This window comes from Mustela nigripes, chromosome 8 (genome assembly GCF_022355385.1).
Source record: "Mustela nigripes isolate SB6536 chromosome 8, MUSNIG.SB6536, whole genome shotgun sequence".
Lineage (NCBI taxonomy): Eukaryota > Metazoa > Chordata > Mammalia > Carnivora > Mustelidae > Mustela > Mustela nigripes.
Genome location: NC_081564.1, coordinates 65,041,680 through 65,061,927, shown reverse-complemented (window position 1 = coordinate 65,061,927; position 20,248 = coordinate 65,041,680). Strand labels below are relative to the sequence as shown.

The 20,248-nt window shown below is 35.3% G+C and overlaps 1 protein-coding gene across 8 annotated transcripts in view; it reads left to right on the top strand.

Moving 5' to 3' along the window:
• The window catches only part of PIAS2 (protein inhibitor of activated STAT 2), a 90,790-nt gene that overhangs the window by 10,166 nt on the left and 60,376 nt on the right, over positions 1-20,248 (top strand). For 5 of the 8 annotated variants that reach the window (XM_059409594.1, XM_059409593.1, XM_059409597.1 and 2 more), the window contains exons 2-4: positions 1,605-1,693; positions 3,895-4,001; positions 12,312-12,786. In XM_059409594.1, coding sequence (XP_059265577.1) covers positions 1,675-1,693; positions 3,895-4,001; positions 12,312-12,786 — 601 coding nt within the window. In that variant the 5' untranslated portion in view covers positions 1,605-1,674. Of the gene's footprint in view, positions 1-1,604; positions 1,699-3,892; positions 4,002-12,311; positions 12,787-20,248 lie in introns of all 8 variants that reach the window. The other 3 variants (XM_059409598.1, XM_059409599.1, XM_059409595.1) reach the window with 3 other exon arrangements.

Below are 20,248 nucleotides of genomic sequence, written 5' to 3'. Positions count from 1 at the left end.
TAAAAAACCTTTTTTCTTACTAATTTTAATAGTTCTATAATTGAATCTGTCTGTGTTTTCTGGATTCTTTTTTTTTGTTATTGTTGTTTTCTGGATTCTTATCTTTTAATCTGCACTGACAGCACCATCACATTGTCTTAATACTCCCAACTCTGTAACAACTTCCACAAAAACAAACTTCTGTTGATATAGGGCATTTGTGTAGGAAATATGTAGATCATGAGAATACATCTGGGTGAATTTTTTCAATATAACCAAATGTGGATGAAGAGAATAGAACATCACCAGGACCCTAGAGTTACTTACCTCCCAGTGACTAACCTCTGTCTCCTCAAAGATAGTACTGGCTTGATACTGGTCTTAGATTAGTTTTGTCTGTTCTTTGAAACTTACATAAATGGAACTGTATGGTGTATATATTTTTTGTGTCTTTCCCCCTCAGTTTGTTTGCAAGATTTATTGGCATGTTGTTGTAATTTGTGTATTCCCTTCCACTGGCAAAATAGGGTTCCAGTTGCTTCATGTTCTTTCTTGTCCACTTTTTTAAACATTTTAGTGAATATTTAGTGGTTTTAATTTGTATTTTCTTAATGAGTAATGATGTTAAGTCCCTTTTACTATGTCTGTTGGCCATTTGGATATCTTTTGTGTCATGACTTTGCCAATTCTTTTGCCCACATTTATATTGGTTTATCTGTCTTTTTCCTGCTAGCTTATAGGAATTCAGTACATATCCCAGATACAGCTCTTACAGGTTATATTTTTCAAATAATCTTCTCATTTCCTTAGCCCTATAAGTGTATTCAAACAAAGATCTTGACTTCTCCACCTATCCATTGCCCTTTTTCCACTGGCAGATACTTGCAGGGGAAAAGAGCCATTAAATGTTGTACTTCATTTTCTATACTTCCCTTCTTTTCACAGCACTGGCCTCTCAGGTCCTTGAAACTTTTTATAGTGCTTCATGTCTTCAAATGGATGTTTTTCACATTACCTTCAGTTTCTAAATTTTCATAGGGAAGGTTGGTCTCAAAGTCCACTCAATCATTGAGGGACAAGAAGTAGGCCAACTCTTCTTGCCTTATAGTTCTTTAGGGTACTTCTTGGCTGTTTGATCCTTTGTAATTTTAAAATCATTTTTCTAAGTTATACAGACAGAAACATGCATGATCTGTTGGGATTTTGATGGGAAATGCATTGAATCTATAAATAATTTTGGAGAGAACTAAGGTTTCTTAACCGTGAACATTGTAATCTCCATTTATTTAGGCCTTTTACAATGTCTTTCATAAAGTTTTATAATTTTCCTCAACTAAGCTATTGCAAATATTTTGTTAGATTTATTTTTAGGTACTTTGTTTTTGTATCAAATCATAAATGGTATCTTTTCATAATTATATTTTCTACCTTGCTGGTGTATAGAAGTACAGTTTTGACTTTGTGTAACAACCTTGCTCTACTCCTAATTGTGATAAATTATCAATAGAATTCTTTTGGATTTTTGTGTAGATAGACCTATCTGTGAATAATGACCTCTCTGTTTCCTCCTTTCCAATTCTTATGCTTTTTTTTCTTTCTTTTTCTTGTCTTAATGTGCTGGCTAGGATCTCCAGTACAGTGTTGAATAGAAGCGGTGATGGGGGCTTCCTGATCTTGTTCCTGATTTTAAAGGGAATGCTTTCAAAGTTTCACAGTTAAGTATGATGCTTGCTGTAGGTTTATTGTAGATAATCTTTTCAGGTTAAGGATGTTCCTTTCTATTACTAGTTTGCTAATTTAAAAAAGTCATGAATGGATATTGAATTTTATCAAAAGCCTTCTCTGCATTTTTTTGAGATGATGATGTTTTCCCTTTGTAACCTGTTAATGGGGTGAAACTTGTGTGTTTCAAGCATAAAGTCAATCCTCATTTGTCTCTTTTTTCATTTTTGGACTCAAACTGAAGATAGTTAATTTAAGATTTTTACTTCTTAAAATTAGTAATATTGACCTAAAAATATATGCTCTTCTTTTTCTGGAAGAATTTATGCAGGATTAGAACTCCCTGACAAAATTGTGACTGTGTTTTCTTTGTGAGATACTTCTTAACCACTGATTCAATTGCTATGCTTATAAGATTTCAATTTTCAAGGCAGTTTTGGTAGGTTATATATTTATAGGAAGTTAGTTGTCTTTTTCATTCATGTTCTTGAATTTATGGTATTAAGTTGTTAATCTCTAATTTTGTATTACTTGTATTTGATGTCCCTTTTGTCTTTTTTCTTTTAATGCCTTTTCTCTTGATCTCTCAAAAACTAAAAGCTTACCAATTTTTTAAAGACTTATCAGAGATCAGTTTTTTTTTTAATGCTCTTCAATGTATCCTTCCTCCATTTCATTATTTTCTGCTTTTTATTTAATTTGTGCTTTTGGGGGGCATATTTTTATTATGTCTCTAATTTCTTAAGTTGGATGCCTTTTTCTTTAATTTTCAGTGTTTAACATAGGTCTCCATTGTTTTCCCTGCATCGCACAAGTTTTGATGTGCAGTGTTTTCATTATTTTCCACTTGTGAGTATTTTTCTGTTTTTCATTGTCAGTTCTTTGAGTTATTTTAAAAAGTTTTTTTTTCCAAACATGGGAGTTTCTTTTGTTATTGATTTGTAAATGTGTTGTAATTTGGAAGCATGATATGTATGATAGTGATCTTTTGAAATCTGTTAAGACTGCGGTCAGTTTTTGTTCTTGTTTGTACTTAGAGAGAATGTGATTTTTCAGTTGGAAGCACAAAGTTTTATATATGTCTGGTAGTTAGGCTTGTTAATTTTGTTTAAATCTTCCATATGTTTTTGGAGAGCAGATGTTAATGGATGTTAATCTTTTAGAAGATTAATCTTGGATGTTAAGATTGGATGTTAATCTTTTAGAAGAACATTTTTTTCCCCCAGTTTTCTCTTACAGTTTTACTAATTTCTAAAATATATTTTAAATTGTTGGTAGTACATGACAGTTTAAGCTTTTATTTTCCTGTTGAATTGGAGCTTTTACTCTCTATTAACTTTTTGTGCCTTTGAATGCTCTTTGTATTATATACTATTGTTTTATATTATAGCTGTAATCTTCTCTTTTGGTCAACTAATTTTGCCTGATTTTTAAAATTCTCCCTATCCCTACATTTTTGTGTTCTTTTAGTTTTCTCTCTTATGAATATCAGGCTATTGAATTAAAAATATTAATCCGCTCTAGTAATCTTGGTCTTTGTAATTTTAAATTAAACTTTTATTAAGAAAGTTGTTAATTTACTCACAATTGTAAGAAGTAGTACAGAGATTTCACATACTCTTTACCAAGTTCTCACAGTAGTAACATCTTGCAAAACCTTAGAGCAGTATGAGAACAATACTTCAAGGATATTGACATTGACACAATCAAGATTTAGACCATTTCCATCACTATAAGGATCCCTCTTGTTGTCATTTTTATCACCACACCCACTTCCTTCCCATCCCCTTAATATCTTGGACCCAGTCATATGTTTCTCATTTCTGTGGTTTTATCTTTTCTAAGAATGTTATATAAATGGAATCATCAAGTGTGTTATGTTTTGTGTTTGGTTTTAGCATCATTCTCTGGAGATTTATTCATGTTGTTTTATGTATTGATAGCTCATCACGTTTTATTGCTGTAGTATTTCATGGTTTGGATTTGTTGAACCATTTACCTGTTGAAAGACATCCATGTTGTTTAGAGTTTTGGGCTGTTAAAAATAAAAGTGCTTTAAGATTTCTGCATAGTTTTTTTTGATGAACATAAGTTTTCATTTCTCTGGGCTAAAAATAACCAGGAGTACAATTCCTGGGTTGTATGGTTATTGTATATATAGTTTTTTAAGAACTTGCAAACTGTTTTCCAGAGTGGCTGTACCATTTTACATCCCTACCAGCAATGTATGGAGTGATCCAGTTTCTCTGCATCCTCGCCAGCATTTGGTGTTATCACTGTTTTTCATTTTAGTCATTCTGGTATGTATCTAGTGATACCTCAGTGAGGTTTCAATTTGCACTCCCCTAGTGGCTAATGATAACATATTTTCATGTGCTTATTTTTTATCTGTATATCCTTATTGATGGAATGTTTCTTCATGCCTTTTGTCCTTTTTTAAATTGGATTTTTTTTTTCCTGTTGGAGTTTGAGAGGTCTAGATATATTCTAGATACTCATGCTTTGTTGGATATGTGGTTTCCAAATACTGTTGCCAAGCCTCTTGATTGTTTTTTCATCTTTTTTAACAGGGGCTCGCAGAACACATGGTTTTAATTTTGGTGAGGTCCAGTGTTTATTTTTTCCATTTGTGGATTTTGCTTTGAATGTCAAGTCTAAGAATTCTTTGCCTAGCCCTAGTTCCTGAAGATTTTCTTCTGTGTTTTTTCCTAAAAGTTTAATAGTTTTATCCTAATGTTTAAGTCCGTGATCCATTTGAAGTTAATTTTTGTATAAAATGTAAGACACAGTTGGATGTATAATTTGCTTCAGCACCATTTGTTGAAAGGCAGTCTTTCCTCCATTGAGTCACTTTTGCACCTTGGTCAAAAACTACTTGGGCATATTGTTTCTGTTTCTGGGTTCTCTGTTCTGTTCCATAGACCTGTGTGTTACCTTTGCTCATACAACATACCACACAGTCTTGATAACAGAGCTAACTTGTGAAATGGAATGGACTGATTTCTGTCTCTGTTTTTTAAATTGTTTTAGCTCTTCTAGTTCCTTTGCCTTTCCATATACCTTTTAGAATAATCTTAAATATAAAAAAGTCTTGGTGGGATTTGGTTGAAACTGTGTCAAATCTGTGTCAGTTTAGGCAAAATTGATGTAATTTCCTTGTTGAGTCTTAAAAGCCTTGAGAATCCATTCATTTAAATTTTCTTAGACCTCTTTTATTAGCATTTTATAATTTTCAGTATACAAGTCCTGTGTGTTTTGTTATATTTTCAAACAGGTATTGTTGTTTTTAAACTTGTTTCTGTATATTTTTTGTTAATACATAGGAATGTGATTCATATTTGTGTGTCACGCTTGTCTCCTGCAACTTTGCTGAACTCAGTTATTGGTTGTAAGAGTTGTTTTTATAGATACTTTGGGATCTGCAAATACAGGCAATTAAAAAAATTTTTTTCCTTTCAGTCTGTATGCCTCTTACTTCCTCCTCTTGTCTTTACCCTTGTCCAGAACATATAGCACTATTCTGATTCATTTGGTGAGACTTGACATTCTTGTCTCCTTCCCAGTCTTAGGGTAATGTATTCATCCTTTTACCATTAAGTGTAGTGTTAGCTATAGATTCTTTTGTAGGTGATTTCTATCAGGTTAAGGAAGTTCTCTGTTCCTGTTCTTCTGAGAATTTTTTATCATGAATGAGTGTTAAATTTGTCAATGCTCTTTCTGCATTGACTGTTAAAATCACGTGTTTCTTTTTTAAGCTTTTAATAAGGGTATACTACCACAAACAAAAAAAGGGTATACTGGGGCGCCTGGGTGGCTCAGTGGGTTAAAGCCTCTGCCTTCAGCTCAGGTCATGATCCCAGCGTCCTGGGATTGAGCCCCGCATTGGGCTCTCTGCTCTGCGGAGAGCCTGCTTTCTCCTCTCTCTGCCTTCCTCCCTGCATGCTTGTGATCTCTCTCTGTCAAATAAATAAATAAAATCTTAAAAAAAAAAAAAAAGCGTATACTACATTGATTTCAAACACTAAATCAGCCATGTAGTCCTGGAATAAACCTCACTTGGCGATGGTATAGAATTCTTTTTTATATTACTAAATTCTCTTTGCTAACATTTTGTTAAGTATTTTAGCATCTATATTTGTGATGGTTTGTAGTCTTATTTTTCATACTGTTTTTGTTTAGTTTTGCCATCAGGGTAATGTTAGCTTTATAAAATGAATTTGGAAGTGTTCTGTCATCTTCTATTTTCTGGAAGAAATTAGATTAGATTGGTGTTAATTCTTTAAATGTTTGGGTAGAATTATCCAGTAAAACTATTTAGGCCTGATCATTTACTTTTTAGGGGTTTTATTTTTTAATTCATTTTTTTTGAAGATTTTATTATTAAAGAGCATGAATAGCAGGGGGAGGGAGAGAGAATCTCGGGGAGACTCCATGCTGAGTGTCAAGATGGGGCCTCACTTGAGGCTCCATCTCACAATCCAGAGAGCGTGACCTAAGCCAGAATCAAGAGTTGGATGCTTCACTGAGCCACCCGGGTGCCTCTATTTTGGGGAGTTTTAAAATTATGAATTAAATTTTTTGAGTGATCTATTTCATATTGGGTGAATTTCCTAATTTGTATTTTTCAAGGTATTTGTCATTTTCATATGAATTACCAAATTCATGTGTCTAGTTGTTCTTAGTATTCCTGTATTTTTTTCTTTTTGATGTCTGTGGTGTCTGTGGTGATATTCACTAATCTTGCAGTTTTAATTGGAAAGTTTTATTTCATTTTTAAACTGCTCCCCACTCTGCCAACTTACATGCATGTCATTGTCTGCAGTTTTGTTCTGTCATTTCTTAGCCTTACAAATCTGCTATTGTAATTTTATACAGTAAATGTTTGTTTAAGCTAATCACTTTCCTCCCCGAGGCTTGTCATTTTCTTTGGTCATCGTTCTGCTATGTTAGATTCCTCTAAATTCTGGTTCAGCATTGATGGGCTTTTTACTTTTCCTTTCCTGTGTTAGACATGCTTTCTTACTTATGGCTGCTGCATCTGAGGTCTTGGAATGCTTTTCCCAGATACTCTTTGGGTATCTTCTTAATCCTTCAGTTACTTACTCATTTATCTCCTGAGGGAGACCTTCTCTCTTTAAGATTGCAAATCCTTTACCTCTTCATTCCCTGTCCTTTTCTCTTATTATTTTTATCCTTTGTATTCATCACCACCTGCCATATTATATATTTTATTTTTATGATAAATTTTTCTAAAGATTTTATTTATTTATTTGACAGAGATCACAAGTAGGCAGAGGTTCTAGTCTGCAGGGGTTGATGGGGGCCGGGGGGAGTGGGAAAGAGGCTCCCTGTTGAGTAGAGAGCCCTATGTGGGCCTCGATCCCAGGACCCTGAGATCATGACCTGAGCCGGAGTTGGGGACTTAACCCACTGAGCCACCCACATGCCCCTTTATGATAAATTTTAATCTGTCAAGCTCCTCAACTCAGTCATTCATTGAAATTTTATTTTACTTATGCAATTTAGGGGCATTGACATCTTTTCAGTATTTACTATTTTTATCTAGTAACGATACATTTCTTAATTTATTCAAGGGTTCTTTTATGTCTTGTTTTTATGTAGCTATTGGAAAATTTTTAAATTTATGCCTTTGCATTTTAGGTTTTGTTATTAGACTCATTTTAAATACTGTTTTTCCTGATGAGTCACTCAAAAATCTGTTCGATGTGTAGATAACTCAGTGAATTTCTTAAGTTATTTTTAGGTCTTATTTTTCAGTGGGTAATAAATATTTTCAGTATAGAAAGTTCTGTCATTTGTAAATTATTAATATTGCTTCTTTTAAAATCTGTATTGTGTTGAAACCTTCGAATAATTTTAAATGAGAAAACATCTTTTATGGGTCTTTATTTCTAGTGTTTCATCTTTAAAGATGGTATTTGTTCTTGGTTTCTGATAGCTATCCTCTCTCATGTTAACAGAGTTTCATTCTGTTCCTGTGTATTGAGAGGTTTTATCAGTAATGGTTAGGACTTTTGCAAATGCCCTTTTGGCATTTATGCAGATTAACCATATGGCATTATTTGAGCCAATAAATCTTTTTGTATTGCTTTCCTTATTTTAACAATTTTCAGAATAATGAGTTGGTTTCTCAACATTCTGTTAGCAGAGATCAGTGAATTTTTTTTTTTTGAGGTCTTGGGCTACTAGATTGTTTTCTGTGTCCTTCTGACAAGATACCGGTAGTCTTTGATAACTTCTTTGCTTTCTGGTGTGATCAGATGTTCTAGGCTCATCGTGTGCATTTTCTACCCCAGACTTGCAATTAGCTATTTCCTCAAGGAGCCTGGGTTCCTTTTGTGGGAAATGGTATTTAGACCATAGTCTGTCTGTCTTTGCCTCAAACAAACAATTTTTGTTTAATTAAATCTAGAATACTTTTAGATTTATGGAAAAGTTGGGAAGATAGTATAGAGAGTTGTTGTATAACCCACAACTAGTTTTCCCCATTCAAACAAACTTTTTACTGTGGAAACATCTTACAAAGGTAGAGAATTCCCTTTGTACCCTGTACCTAGTTGGTGGTTTTTTTGTTTTGTTTTATTTTGTTTTGTTTTCCTGCATCTCCACTCATTTCCCCCAATAATTTTTTTCAAGTTTCAGGTAATATTTTTTATTATTTGCTTAATCAGGGTATATTGATGTATAACATTATATTGGTTTCAGGTGTATGCATTGCAAAATGATTACCACAATAAATCTAGTAGAGATTTATCAGACCAAAAATATTTTTGTGTGTGTGATGAGGACTTTTGAGATCTCCCTTAGCAACTTTGAGATATACAATTTTTTTTAAATTTGGGCATGGAGTAATGCTTGAACTCATGACCCTGAGATCAGGACCTGAATTGAAATCAAGAGTTGGGTGCTTAACTGACTGAGCCACCCAGGAGCTCCACAATATGCGATTATTAACTGTACTCATCATGCTGAACATTATATCCCCATATCATACTTGTTTTATAACTGAAAGTTGCTACCTTTTGATCCCCTTCACCCATTTTCCCCCACAGCCCCCCATCAGAACTACCAGTTTTCTGTATCTGTGAGCTTCGTGTTCTTGTTTTTGTTCTGTTTTTAGATTCCGCATATAAGTGAGATTCTATGGTATTTGCCCACTTCTGTCTGAATTATTTCACTTAGCATAAGGCCCTTAGGGTCTATCCATGTTGTCATAAAATGGCAAGATTTCATCCTTTTGTATGGCTAATATTCCATTGTATATGTGTATAGAAGCTGTTGTAGATATACAGCTGTGAAGGGTATGTGTATATATACACAGCTTCTTACTCATTTTTCCATTTATGGACACTTAGGTTGTTTCTGTATCTTGGCTATTGTGTTTAAATAATGGTACAATGAATTTGGCAGGCATGCATATTTGGGTTAGCATTTTCATTTTCTTCAGGTAAATACCCACAAGTGGAATTGGTGGATTCTTTGGTAGTTCTATTTTTAATTTTTTGAGGAACCTCCATACTGTTTTCCTTTGTGGCTATACCCATTTACACGGCCACCAACAGTGCACAACAGTTTTCCCACTCTCTCCATCCTTACCAACTTTTGTTGTCTTTTGGAGTGGCCACTCTAACAGGTATGAGGTGATAGCTCAGTGTGGTTTTGATTTGCATTTTTGTGATGAGTAGCGATATTAAGCATCGTTTCATGTCTCTGTTGGCCATCTATATGTCTTTGAGAAATTTTCTGCCCAGTTTTTTTAAAGTTTTATTTAAATTCCAGTTAGTTACCATACAGTGTAATATTAGTTTCAGGTATACAGTTTAGTGATTCAGCATTTTCATATGACCCCTGGTGCTCATCACAAGTCCACTTGTTTATCCCCATCACTTTTTTAACTCCTCCTTCCACTCATCCCCCTTTTGGTAACTATCAGTTTGTTCTCTGTAGTTAAGAGTTTTTCTTGGTTTGCCTCTATCTCTCTTTTCTTCCCCTTTTGCTCGTTTGTTTTGTGCCTTAAATTCCACATATGATAGAAATCATATGGTATTTGTCTTTCTCAGACTAACTTACTTCATTTAGCGGAATACTCTGGATCTAGAACCATCTATGTCATTGGGATTTCAAAAACTACTTATAAATGAAGATGTAAATTGTTTTAATATTGTAGTTGGGATAGGCAGTGTTAATATAAATGTGATCTGTCAATTCCCTCAGCAGTTCCGTTCTCTACCTCCTATTATACATCCTAGCAGATGGAATATCTATTTACAAAGTTTGTGTTGATCTTTACTATGACTTCTGACCTATTAGAACTTCCCCAAATTTTAGACTGCTTGTGTAGTTTCCATCTCATATATAAGAGTTGAAGAGTAGTCTCAAGGAAATCTTTTTACTCATTGGTTATTGCATGTAACTATCATATTTACTTCCTTAGTGAGGTTTTCTAAATGTAGCACCTTCAGCTTGCCTTCACTCTTGTATGTGATGTTCCAATTATATGATGACTCAGCTTTAATTTTTTAAATAGTGTTGTTTAATAAAGAAACAAGGTTGATTTAAAGTCCTGGTCTTTTTTTTTTTTTAACTTTTTTTTTTTTTTTTTAACTTTTTTTTTTTTTTTTAAAGATTTTATTTATTTTTGCAAGAGAGAGAGAGTGCGTGCAGGAGCACGAGAGCTTGAGAGTGCACATGCGGGGCACTTGTGGGAGCAGAGGGAGAAGCAGACTCCCTGCTGAGTAGGGGGTCCAATGTGGGATCTGATCCCAGGACTCTGGGATCAAGACCTGAACTGAAGGTGAATACTTAACTGACTGAGGACCCAGGCATCCTTAAGTCCTGGTCTTAATTTGTATTTTTTGTTTAGATATTTTTAAAATTTTGTTTATGTATCTTTTTCTTTTAAGATTTTTATTTATTTATTGGCAAAGAGCGAGAAAGCACAAGCAGGCAGAGCAACAGATGGAGAGGGAGAAGCAGGCTCTCCACTGAGCAGGGAGCCCGATGTGGGGCTTGATCCCAGGGCCCTGGGATCTTGACCAGAGCCGAAGGCAGTTGCTTAACCAACTGAGTCACCCAGGTGCCCCTGTTTATATATTTTTCTAAAAATCAGTCCTGCCAACATATTTCTCTCTGGTTCATAGAACTTCCTTAAAATCAGTTAGCAAGCATTTATTGAGAAATTCTTTTGTGTGGAGCGTAAAGCAGTTGCCACTGAAGTATTAGAGACACACTTTGGGAGGCAGCAGAATGGACTGGATAAAGTCCACTTGGAAAAAATTATATTAAAAATTATACTAAAGATATAGACACTGGAGGTTGGTGGAGAACAGTAGCTGAAATCCCTTCTTGGTAGTTTTCATAGTAGGCTCACCTTACCTGGTGACAGCTAAATTTGGTTGAAGACTGAGTTAAGGGGGATTTCTTTTTGCTTCAGAATGTCCTGATTCTGCATTCATTTTGTGAGCCCTTATCTCTTTCTTCCTTTTTGTTTGTATATTTACAGCAACTAATAGAGCCAGTTGCATTAGCATCCTTTGCCAAATTTATGATTGGAAATAAGTGATATGAGACCTCCCAGAAATCCCATTTTGAGAGCCAAGCTTAGGGTGACTTTGTGTTCTTTTACATCATTTCTGTAAAACAAGTTTCCTTAAAGCAAAGAGTAATGTGAAAATAATAGAAGGAGGGAAGCAAAGCAATGAACTCTGAGTTAGATTTCTTTAGAAACTGTCCTGGATGTATTCTGTCTGTATGACTGCCTTTGTTAGTGTTCGCATGTGGTAATGTTGCTTACGCCACTGTAGTGCAAGCCAACTTCAATCGAAGTGTTAAGATTGGGGATGGGAAAGGTGCATTGCATTCTTTCTTGGCAGGACACTTGAGAAAGCTGTCATAGTCCTTTTTATGCATGAAACCGTGAGTAATCTGTAACATCTTGACGTAGGCCAAGAATTTTGTTTTTCATGTTTGTTGTCCATAGCACTGGGGTAAGATTGATAAAATCTTCATTTTAACACATGGAGGAAATGAAGTGATTTGAAGTGTAATGACCATGCATTATCTATTTCTTAGTAATTTGAGTTGGGGTAAAAATTCACTGGATTTTTGGATCACAATTCTTCCTGATTTTGTAGATTTACTATTTAGTATTGGAAGTTATGCATATAATTTTGCAAAAGTCTAATTTTTTGTTAGGTTTATTTTTGATGGTACTGTAGCAGGCATTACATTGTATATTGATAGGATGAAAAGAAAACTTTCATCGGTTATAAATTTCATAGTCATAAAGCAAATACAGGTTTACACTTCAGCATCATCAGATAGTGAGGTGGTTAGTAGAAACTGATAGGCCATAGATTATCAAGATTAATAGAGCAGACCATGATTAATGCCATAACTTGAATGTAACTTGGGTGGGCAGTGGCTCTATAAATAGGATCAATCTTAAGTGGTATGTGAAAATGCTGGCTCCTAGCATATACCAGGTGATAAAATGCTGGTAAAATCGGATTTTATGGTATATTTTAGATGGGGTTTTTATATGCTTTACAGTGACTCTTGGCTTATGTCTTTTTTTTCCCCCCTTTTAGAATATGGTTTCTAGCTTTAGGGTTTCTGAACTGCAAGTGTTACTAGGCTTTGCTGGACGGAATAAAAGTGGACGCAAGCATGACCTCCTGATGAGGGCGTTGCATTTACTGAAGAGCGGCTGCAGCCCTGCGGTTCAGATCAAAATCCGAGAATTGTACAGACGCCGGTACCCACGGACTCTGGAGGGACTCTCTGATTTATCCACCATCAAATCTTCAGTTTTCAATTTGGATGGTAGCTCATCACCTGTAGAACCTGACTTGGGGGTGGCCGGAATCCACGCGCTGCCTTCCACCTCGGTTACACCGCACTCACCGTCCTCTCCTGTGGGTTCTGTGCTGCTTCAAGACACGAAGCCCACATTTGAGATGCAGCAGCCATCTCCCCCAATCCCTCCGGTCCATCCTGATGTGCAGTTAAAAAACTTGCCCTTTTATGATGTCCTTGATGTTCTCATCAAGCCCACGAGTTTAGGTAAGTGTTAGAGAAATTAGTTCCTTCCAGATGAGGGAATAACTAAGGCAAGAGGCCTTCAACTAGTGATTAACAATTTGCTGTTAATACTATAAAATGCAAACATTAATGGCAAGTAAATGCCAGATAAAAAATATTGGCAACCATGACTGAAATCTAGTATAGAAATGCTAATTCATCATACCTACATTTTTATAGCTTAGAACTCAAATTACATCTTTGTGTGTAGGAACAGGTACAGATATTGCTTGTGTGTAATTTGTGTTTTGGTATTTTTACAGATATTTAGTTTCCATTTAACATAGTGTTTAAACTGCTTTCATAAGAAATAAACCTTTTATACTTAATCCGGCACATGGAGTTGGACACATGTGTTTAGCTTTTTTAATATCCATTCACTGCTCAGAAAATTTAATTTTATCATTCCTAAAAAATGATACATGGGACTTTAACAAATTCTTACCTACATGATGGCTTCTTTGTACTAATGGTATGATTTTTTATTGCCTAATGAAATTATTTACAGAGGTATTTGGATTTTTTGATGAAATAAATTGTTTAGGAAATGGCATTTCATAGTTAATTTTGGAGATTCCCCCCCCCCCTCATTCTGGGAAAACTCTTTTTATTTCAAGTCATTTGGGAACTCTCTTAAATATGTATCAATGTGCTTTTTTCCTTTTGTAGAAGATTATGCTGCTGTATATCTTGGTTGAGCCAGAAGGACATTTTGAGGGGTAGGACTGGTTAATGGAGTCGGTACGGCCTGAGTGATGGCAGGTCATGGTGGCTGTGCTTTTCTCAGCCCCTTCCTCCTCGCTTTAAAAGTTTTAATTTAGCAATACTTAGCCAGTCAGGTAGAGAAATGCATTTTACCTCTTCATTACATTCATTATGAAGTAAGGATTGTGTTCACCTTTTATTATTTGTACAAAGTTCTTTGAGTAGAATTATTGCATCAAAGAGTAAGAACATTTTAATTTTAGATTCTTGATAACATGTTGCTAAATTAGTTTCCAGAAGAGCTGTGCCAGTTTGCATTACACAAAGTGACAGAGTGTCTCTTATGGCCTTTCTTCCTGCCTTTATTAGGTGTTATTAAAAACAAATCTTGGTGATTTTGACAGGTGAAAGCTTGTGTCTTGTTTACATTTTTTATTTTTAGAATTAATAACCGAAGCAAACATTTTTAAATGTTTATTACCTAGTTGCCTTTCTTTTATGCTTTTACAGAGATTTAGAAAAAAGATTCATCTTTTTTTTAAACAGATTCATTTATTTGGTTAAAATGGTTCCATAATTTTTTTATTTCTATCTTTGTCATGTTTTTTTGTTTATACCAGTGGAGCATATTATGGCTCATTTCCATGTTTCTTTCTTGGCAGTTACTGCAAATTTTTTTTGGTATGTATTTTGAGAAAGATTCAGACTGGTAATATGCTTAGGTGCCCCTACCTAAGCATAGGTCCTGGGACTCCTCAGGAATATGGCTAAGGTGAGGCTGGCGAAGATGTGAGAGGGCAGTGGGGTTGTAGTTACAGTGAAAGGGACTGAAAGAGACCTGATTGTGTGCCTGGAAAGAAGATGCAGGCGTGTCTTCTCTGTTCTTTAGCATCAGTGTTGCACCAAGGGGTGAACTCTGGAGAGGCTTTGTGATTTTCTTTCTGTATTTCTCTGCTTAGTTCAAAGATAGAAACTGGAGTTTTCTGCTTTTCTGTATTTAATAGAGTTTCTCTTTCACTACCTCCATAAGGTTAAAGGAGAGTAGTAGGCATTTCGTGAGTTTACTAAGATAAAATTTTCCTATCTCATTTCACTTAGATAAAATAATGCCAGAGGTATTTTGTGTTGAAGAGTGGCTAAGAAAAACCTGCCTTTTGCTCATAGTTTAAATTAGAATGTAAGAGATAACATGTAACCTTAAGGTTTTTGAAATAACTTTTACCCCTGAGCTAAAAACTGTCTATGCATATGTTTTTCAAGAGTCCTGCCTATCATTGTTTTTTTGAATTTATAGACTGATTCTTGTTTTAAAACAATAAACATTTCCTTATCTTGGAGGTAAGATTTTTTTTTCCTAAAGAGGAAAAAAAGAATTTTCTGAATGTATGTAATCTTGTTATGTCAGATTGATAAAACAGTGATCTAAGAAATGCTCTTTTAGACTTGGAGGTGGAAAGTTAGAAAATCCACATCAACATATAGTCTGCCAAATGAAAGTGGAAAAAATTAATCATTTCCAGTAATGACCTTTAATTGAAAACTTTCAGTGTTGCAGTGTCTAAGGCAATGCAGTGACATTCAGAAGCTTCCTTAATTTTTATTAATTGTTTTATAATTTGAAAATATACATAAAAATAGAAATTCTGCGGAAGTTCATTTGTTTGGAATCCTGCTATCGAGAAACCTGTTTACATTTGGGGATTGAGAATTAAAAATCCTCAGGAGGCCAAAGAGATCTCAAATCCATATTTCAAAGCACATATTCTTAACATCTGCAAACCAGTCTGTGTATACTTGATTTTATATACAGTTGATTAGATGATTTCTAAGCCATCAACTTATTGTTAAGTAGAAATGAATTGACAACATAAGAGAGATTAGAGGGGCTGTGCTAGCAAAAATAGATAAAAGAGGTCAAAAAATGTTATTCCCAAACCTCTTGGTATATTGAAACTGATAGCCCTTAGTAGTGAGGGAGTTGCTGTTATAGCATGGCCCAAGTATTGATGCTTAAAAAAGAACCCAAGAAACAACCATGATGTATATATTCTGTTTAAGGAGATACATTGTAATATAGTTTTGTAGTTTGGAATTATTTCTATTCAAAATGGTTATAATAAAAATATTTTAGCATTTAAAATGGCCAACTATGGCATCTGAAAAACAAGAGTATACACAATACTAAAGTTCTCTGTGACTAAGGTTTTACTCTAACAAATAGATAACCCCATAATTCAAAAACTAACAGAACTCTCTGTTCTCCTCCCTTAAATAGCTATTATGATTAGTTTTCACAGGTTGTCTTTTTTTCTTCTTCTCAGTTGTATTTTTCCTCTTTTTTTTTTTTAAGATTTATTTATTTATTTGACAGACAGAGATCACAAGTAGGCAGAGAGGCAGACAGAGAGAGAGGAGGAAGCAGGCCCGCTGCTGAGCAGAGAGCCCGATGTGGGGCTTGATCCCAGGACCCTGGGATCATGACCTGAGCCGAAAGCAGAGGCTTTAACCCACTCAGCCACTCAGGCGCCCCTTCTTTTTTTTTTTTTTTTAAAGATTTTTTTTTTTAATTTATTTCTTTGACAGAGAGAGATCACAAGTAGGCAGAGAGGCAGGCAGAGAGAGAGGAGGAAGCAGGCTCCCTGCTGAGCAGAGAGCCTGATGCGGGACTCGATTCCAGGACCCTGAGATCATGACCTGAGTGGAAGGCAGCGGCTTAACCCACTGAGCCACCCAGGCGCCCATCCCTTCTTTTTTTTTTTAAAGAGAACTTTGGAAGATGAAATCCTTTGGGAATTTTCTATTTAAGAAATTTGTCTTTATTTAGTTTGTACAAAAGAATATATATAAAGCATTAAGGTGTAAAAAAATCAGTGAAATGAACACTTGTGAAACCACTACCTACTTTTGTTTTTTGTGTTTGTTTTGTTTGAGCTGAGATCCAGGCCCACCCTGGTGTTCCTCCCATCCCTCCACTGCCTAGTTTTTTTAAAAGGAACATTGCCAGTATCTTCAAGCCATCTCCTTGCTTTTTCTGAGTTAAATCACTATTCTGAATTTATATTTCTCTCCTTTGCTTGTTTTACCATGTATGTATTTTAAAAAAGTAATGTTTGATTTGCTTTTGAAATTTATGTGATGATTTATATTCTTTTGTGACTGGCTCTTATAATCATTGTATGTTGATACATCTAGCTGTTTGGTATTTTGTGAAATACCTTCAGAGTATTTTGAGTCTTTAATTCCTTAAAACTTACTCATTGTGCTTTTCAGATTGCAAAAATAATTTATGCTAGTAATTGAAAATTCAAACATCATGGAAATATAACAAAGGGAAGGTCCCTCCTAACGTCCTATATTACCCAGCTGGAGTTGTAGCGTAGTAAATTGTTTTTCTGTATATGTTGTCATCTGTCTTTTCCTGTTCATTAAAAGAGCTTTTTCCAACTGCAGAATCACTGTGCCACGTTTCTAGTGAGAGAGGATACTGTTTTACTTGTATCCTCTGCCAGTAGCACCTCCTGGAGTTCTGCATCATGATGATCTTTCTTAACAGTGTTTCTTGGAAATACATTAGAGATTTGTGGGTTAAATAGATCTTATTATATCTTGTGCCATCACTTAACCAGTATTCCGTTGGTGGACATTTTTGTTTTTTATTTATTTGAAAGTATTTTAGTACCCAGCATGGTCGGTCATTATTCTTGCAGTTTTTAAAACATTGCTGCTATTAGAATTTTTGCCTATGTGCTTCTGAATACCTAGCTGCTGAGCGTTTTTGAGCATATTTGTGAAATATTATGCCACTGTGAAGTCAGTACAAGTACTTAATATTTTGATACTCAGCTTTTGTTTCAGCAGTTGCTTCAGAAACCTTATGCCTAACATTTATAATCCAGCAGGGTATGATTATATTATTTTTCTATACCCTCATCAGCATTGGTCTTTTAATTTATTATTGGCCTTTTAATCTTGAAACAGTGAGACTTAGTAAGAATTAACATTTTTCATATTCTTAAATTCCTGAATATTAGGAAATAACTCATTAAGCTTTTTGGGTGCAGTTAAACAGGTTTAAAGTGATGTGCAGTTGATGGAAAGCCATTAAAATAGAACCTCACTTCTAAGGAGTTTGGATAAATTCAGATACTATACGCATCATTTTTATTAACACAGCTAATGGGTATGTAATGATGATTTAATTTGGGTATGGTCATGTAGTCTAATTGTGGAGAAGCCAGAGATATGAGATAGCCATTAGGAAGTTGGTTATCTATTTGGGGAGATAGTATTAACGTGAGAGCCAGGTAGCCATGAGCTATGTACCTGTATGATGAAGAACTATAAATTGTGTATCTGAAACTCATACTGTATCAGCCTCAGGATCGGCAAAGTCAGTCAAGACTTTTTGGAGTAGGAGTCAGATGTGAAGGAGCTTTGAAGTATGAATTTGTCTACTTTGAATGGATGGCATTTATAGGAGAGGAAACCCCAAGAAAGGGGAGAACTGTGAGTAGTCGCAGTAGCAGAAATGGAAGTGGCATAGTTGTGAGATCTGACCGAGGAAACTGTTTTGAGTAAAGAGTAAGACTTGGGGAGACACTGGAAATGTGGAAATGGGGAAATGTAGGTTTGCTAGGGAAGAGGAGGGGCCTTTGTTATGGAGGTGCTCACAGGTAAAGGAGCTTAGACTGGGTTCATTCTGAAGTAGGAAGCTGCTGAGCATTTGTGAGCAGCGGAAGGGTGGTGAGAGTGAGGCTAAGGATGACCAGCTCCGTACCGTGTTCTGACGGGAGACCGGAGAGAGGCAACTTTGCTCTTCATTTCATTACAGCAATTACTTGTAATAGTTCTGAGTAGGCTGGTGGTAGTGAAAACAGAGAGGAAGCAGCCGAAAAGAAAATTTTAGAAAGCAGGACTTAATAACTGAAAGGATATAGCGGATGAAGAAGAGGACTGGGGTGAAGGAAATGAATGATTTCCAGTGATGGGGAAATTGGTAACTATTCTCCTGTTTGAAAGTTCTGAATTAAAGTCACTGTTTTTATGAGAAGCATGAAACCTCAGTGCTCTGCTCTCCCCACATGATCTTTGCAGCTGTTGTATAGGGAAGAAAGTCCTTTCATATTAACCTTCACTGATGATTAATAATACAGTGATGGTTTCTGTCTAGATGAAATTCTTTCAAATGACTCCGGTTTCTGAGTGAATTCCATTAAATTAGAAAAATTTGGGTGTGAATATAGGATTATCATTTGAAAAGTGTTCATATAAAACAATGTTCAATGATAATTATTTGTAAACAACTGAATATGGGAATATAGGATCACTCGTGTTTATTGAAAGCATTCCATGTGCCTGTTCCAGTGTGTTAAGAAACGAGTTATCAAAAACAAGCTTATTTACAAATATAGAACAGAACTTTTTGTATTTATTTCTTTTATTATAACTGTATGAGAATATTGTTTTTGTGTGTATTTTTATTTATACATGTTTGAGGATTGTTTCCCCACTTTACTTTGGATGCAGAGATATGATGGGAAAGGGAATAAATTATAAGAGTATTATTGATTGGCAGCAATGGAACAGTTGATTGGTGGGTGGTAGAGATCTTAGATGATGCAGTATAATAAACTATTCATTTTATTAGCTAAGGATAGAGATCTTAGATGATGCAGTATAATAAACTTTTATTTATTCATTGTTACATTATGAATTATTATATTTACAGATTAGCTAGACTGAGCCATGCTAATTCACAAAACTGCCTATATAACATCTTGATTTAACTCTTCCCTGAGTGGGTCATTTTATAAACTCCTGTTAACTAGGCACTCATTGCTAGGAAGCATTCTTGACTAAATGTAAACCAATTTATTAAAAGGTGTCCGTATAACTTTCTGTGGTGGGGGAGATTTGGAAGTTTCCTGTTTTACTAACAATAGTTAACATTTTTAGGCATATTAAAATATTTTCTACTTGAATATCTTACCAAGAGAAAGTCATTATTATTGAATAGTTGGCAAAATGCTTCTGTTGGACTGTATTTCTTTCTTTCTTTCCTTTTTTTTTTTTTTTTTAACTTTGGCTGTCTTTAAAGGCAGACTTTTTTTTTTTAATAGAGGTTTATTTTCTAATTTTTTTAAAAGATTTTATTTATTTATTTGACAGACAGAGATCACAATCAGGTGGAGAGGCAGGCAGAGAGAGAAGGGGGATGCAGGCTTCTTGCTGAGCAGAGAGCCCGAGTGGGCTCGAGCCTGTGGGGCTCGATCCCAGGATCCTGAGATCATGACCTGGGCTGAAGGCAGAGGCTTAACCCACCGAGCCACCCAGGCGCCCCTATTTTCTAATATATTTTTAAATATTTTATTTGACAGAGAGAGGGGGAGTAGCAGAGGGAGAGGGAGCAGAAGGCAAATGCTTTACGACTGAACCACCCAGGTGCCCCTAAAAGCAGATACATTTCTCTCTCTCTCTCTCTCCCTCTTTTTAAAATTAACATATAACGTATTATTTGCTTCAGGGGTACAGGTCTGTGAATCGTCAGGCTTACACACCTCACAGCACTCACCATAGCACATGCCCTCCCCAGTGTCCATAACCCAGCCACCGTCTCCATACCCCCTCCCCCCCACCAGCAGCCCTCAGTTTCTTTTGTGAGATTAAGAGTCTCTTATGGTTTGTCTCCCTCCCGATCCCATCTTGTTTCATTTTTTACTTTCCTACCCTCCAAGCCCCC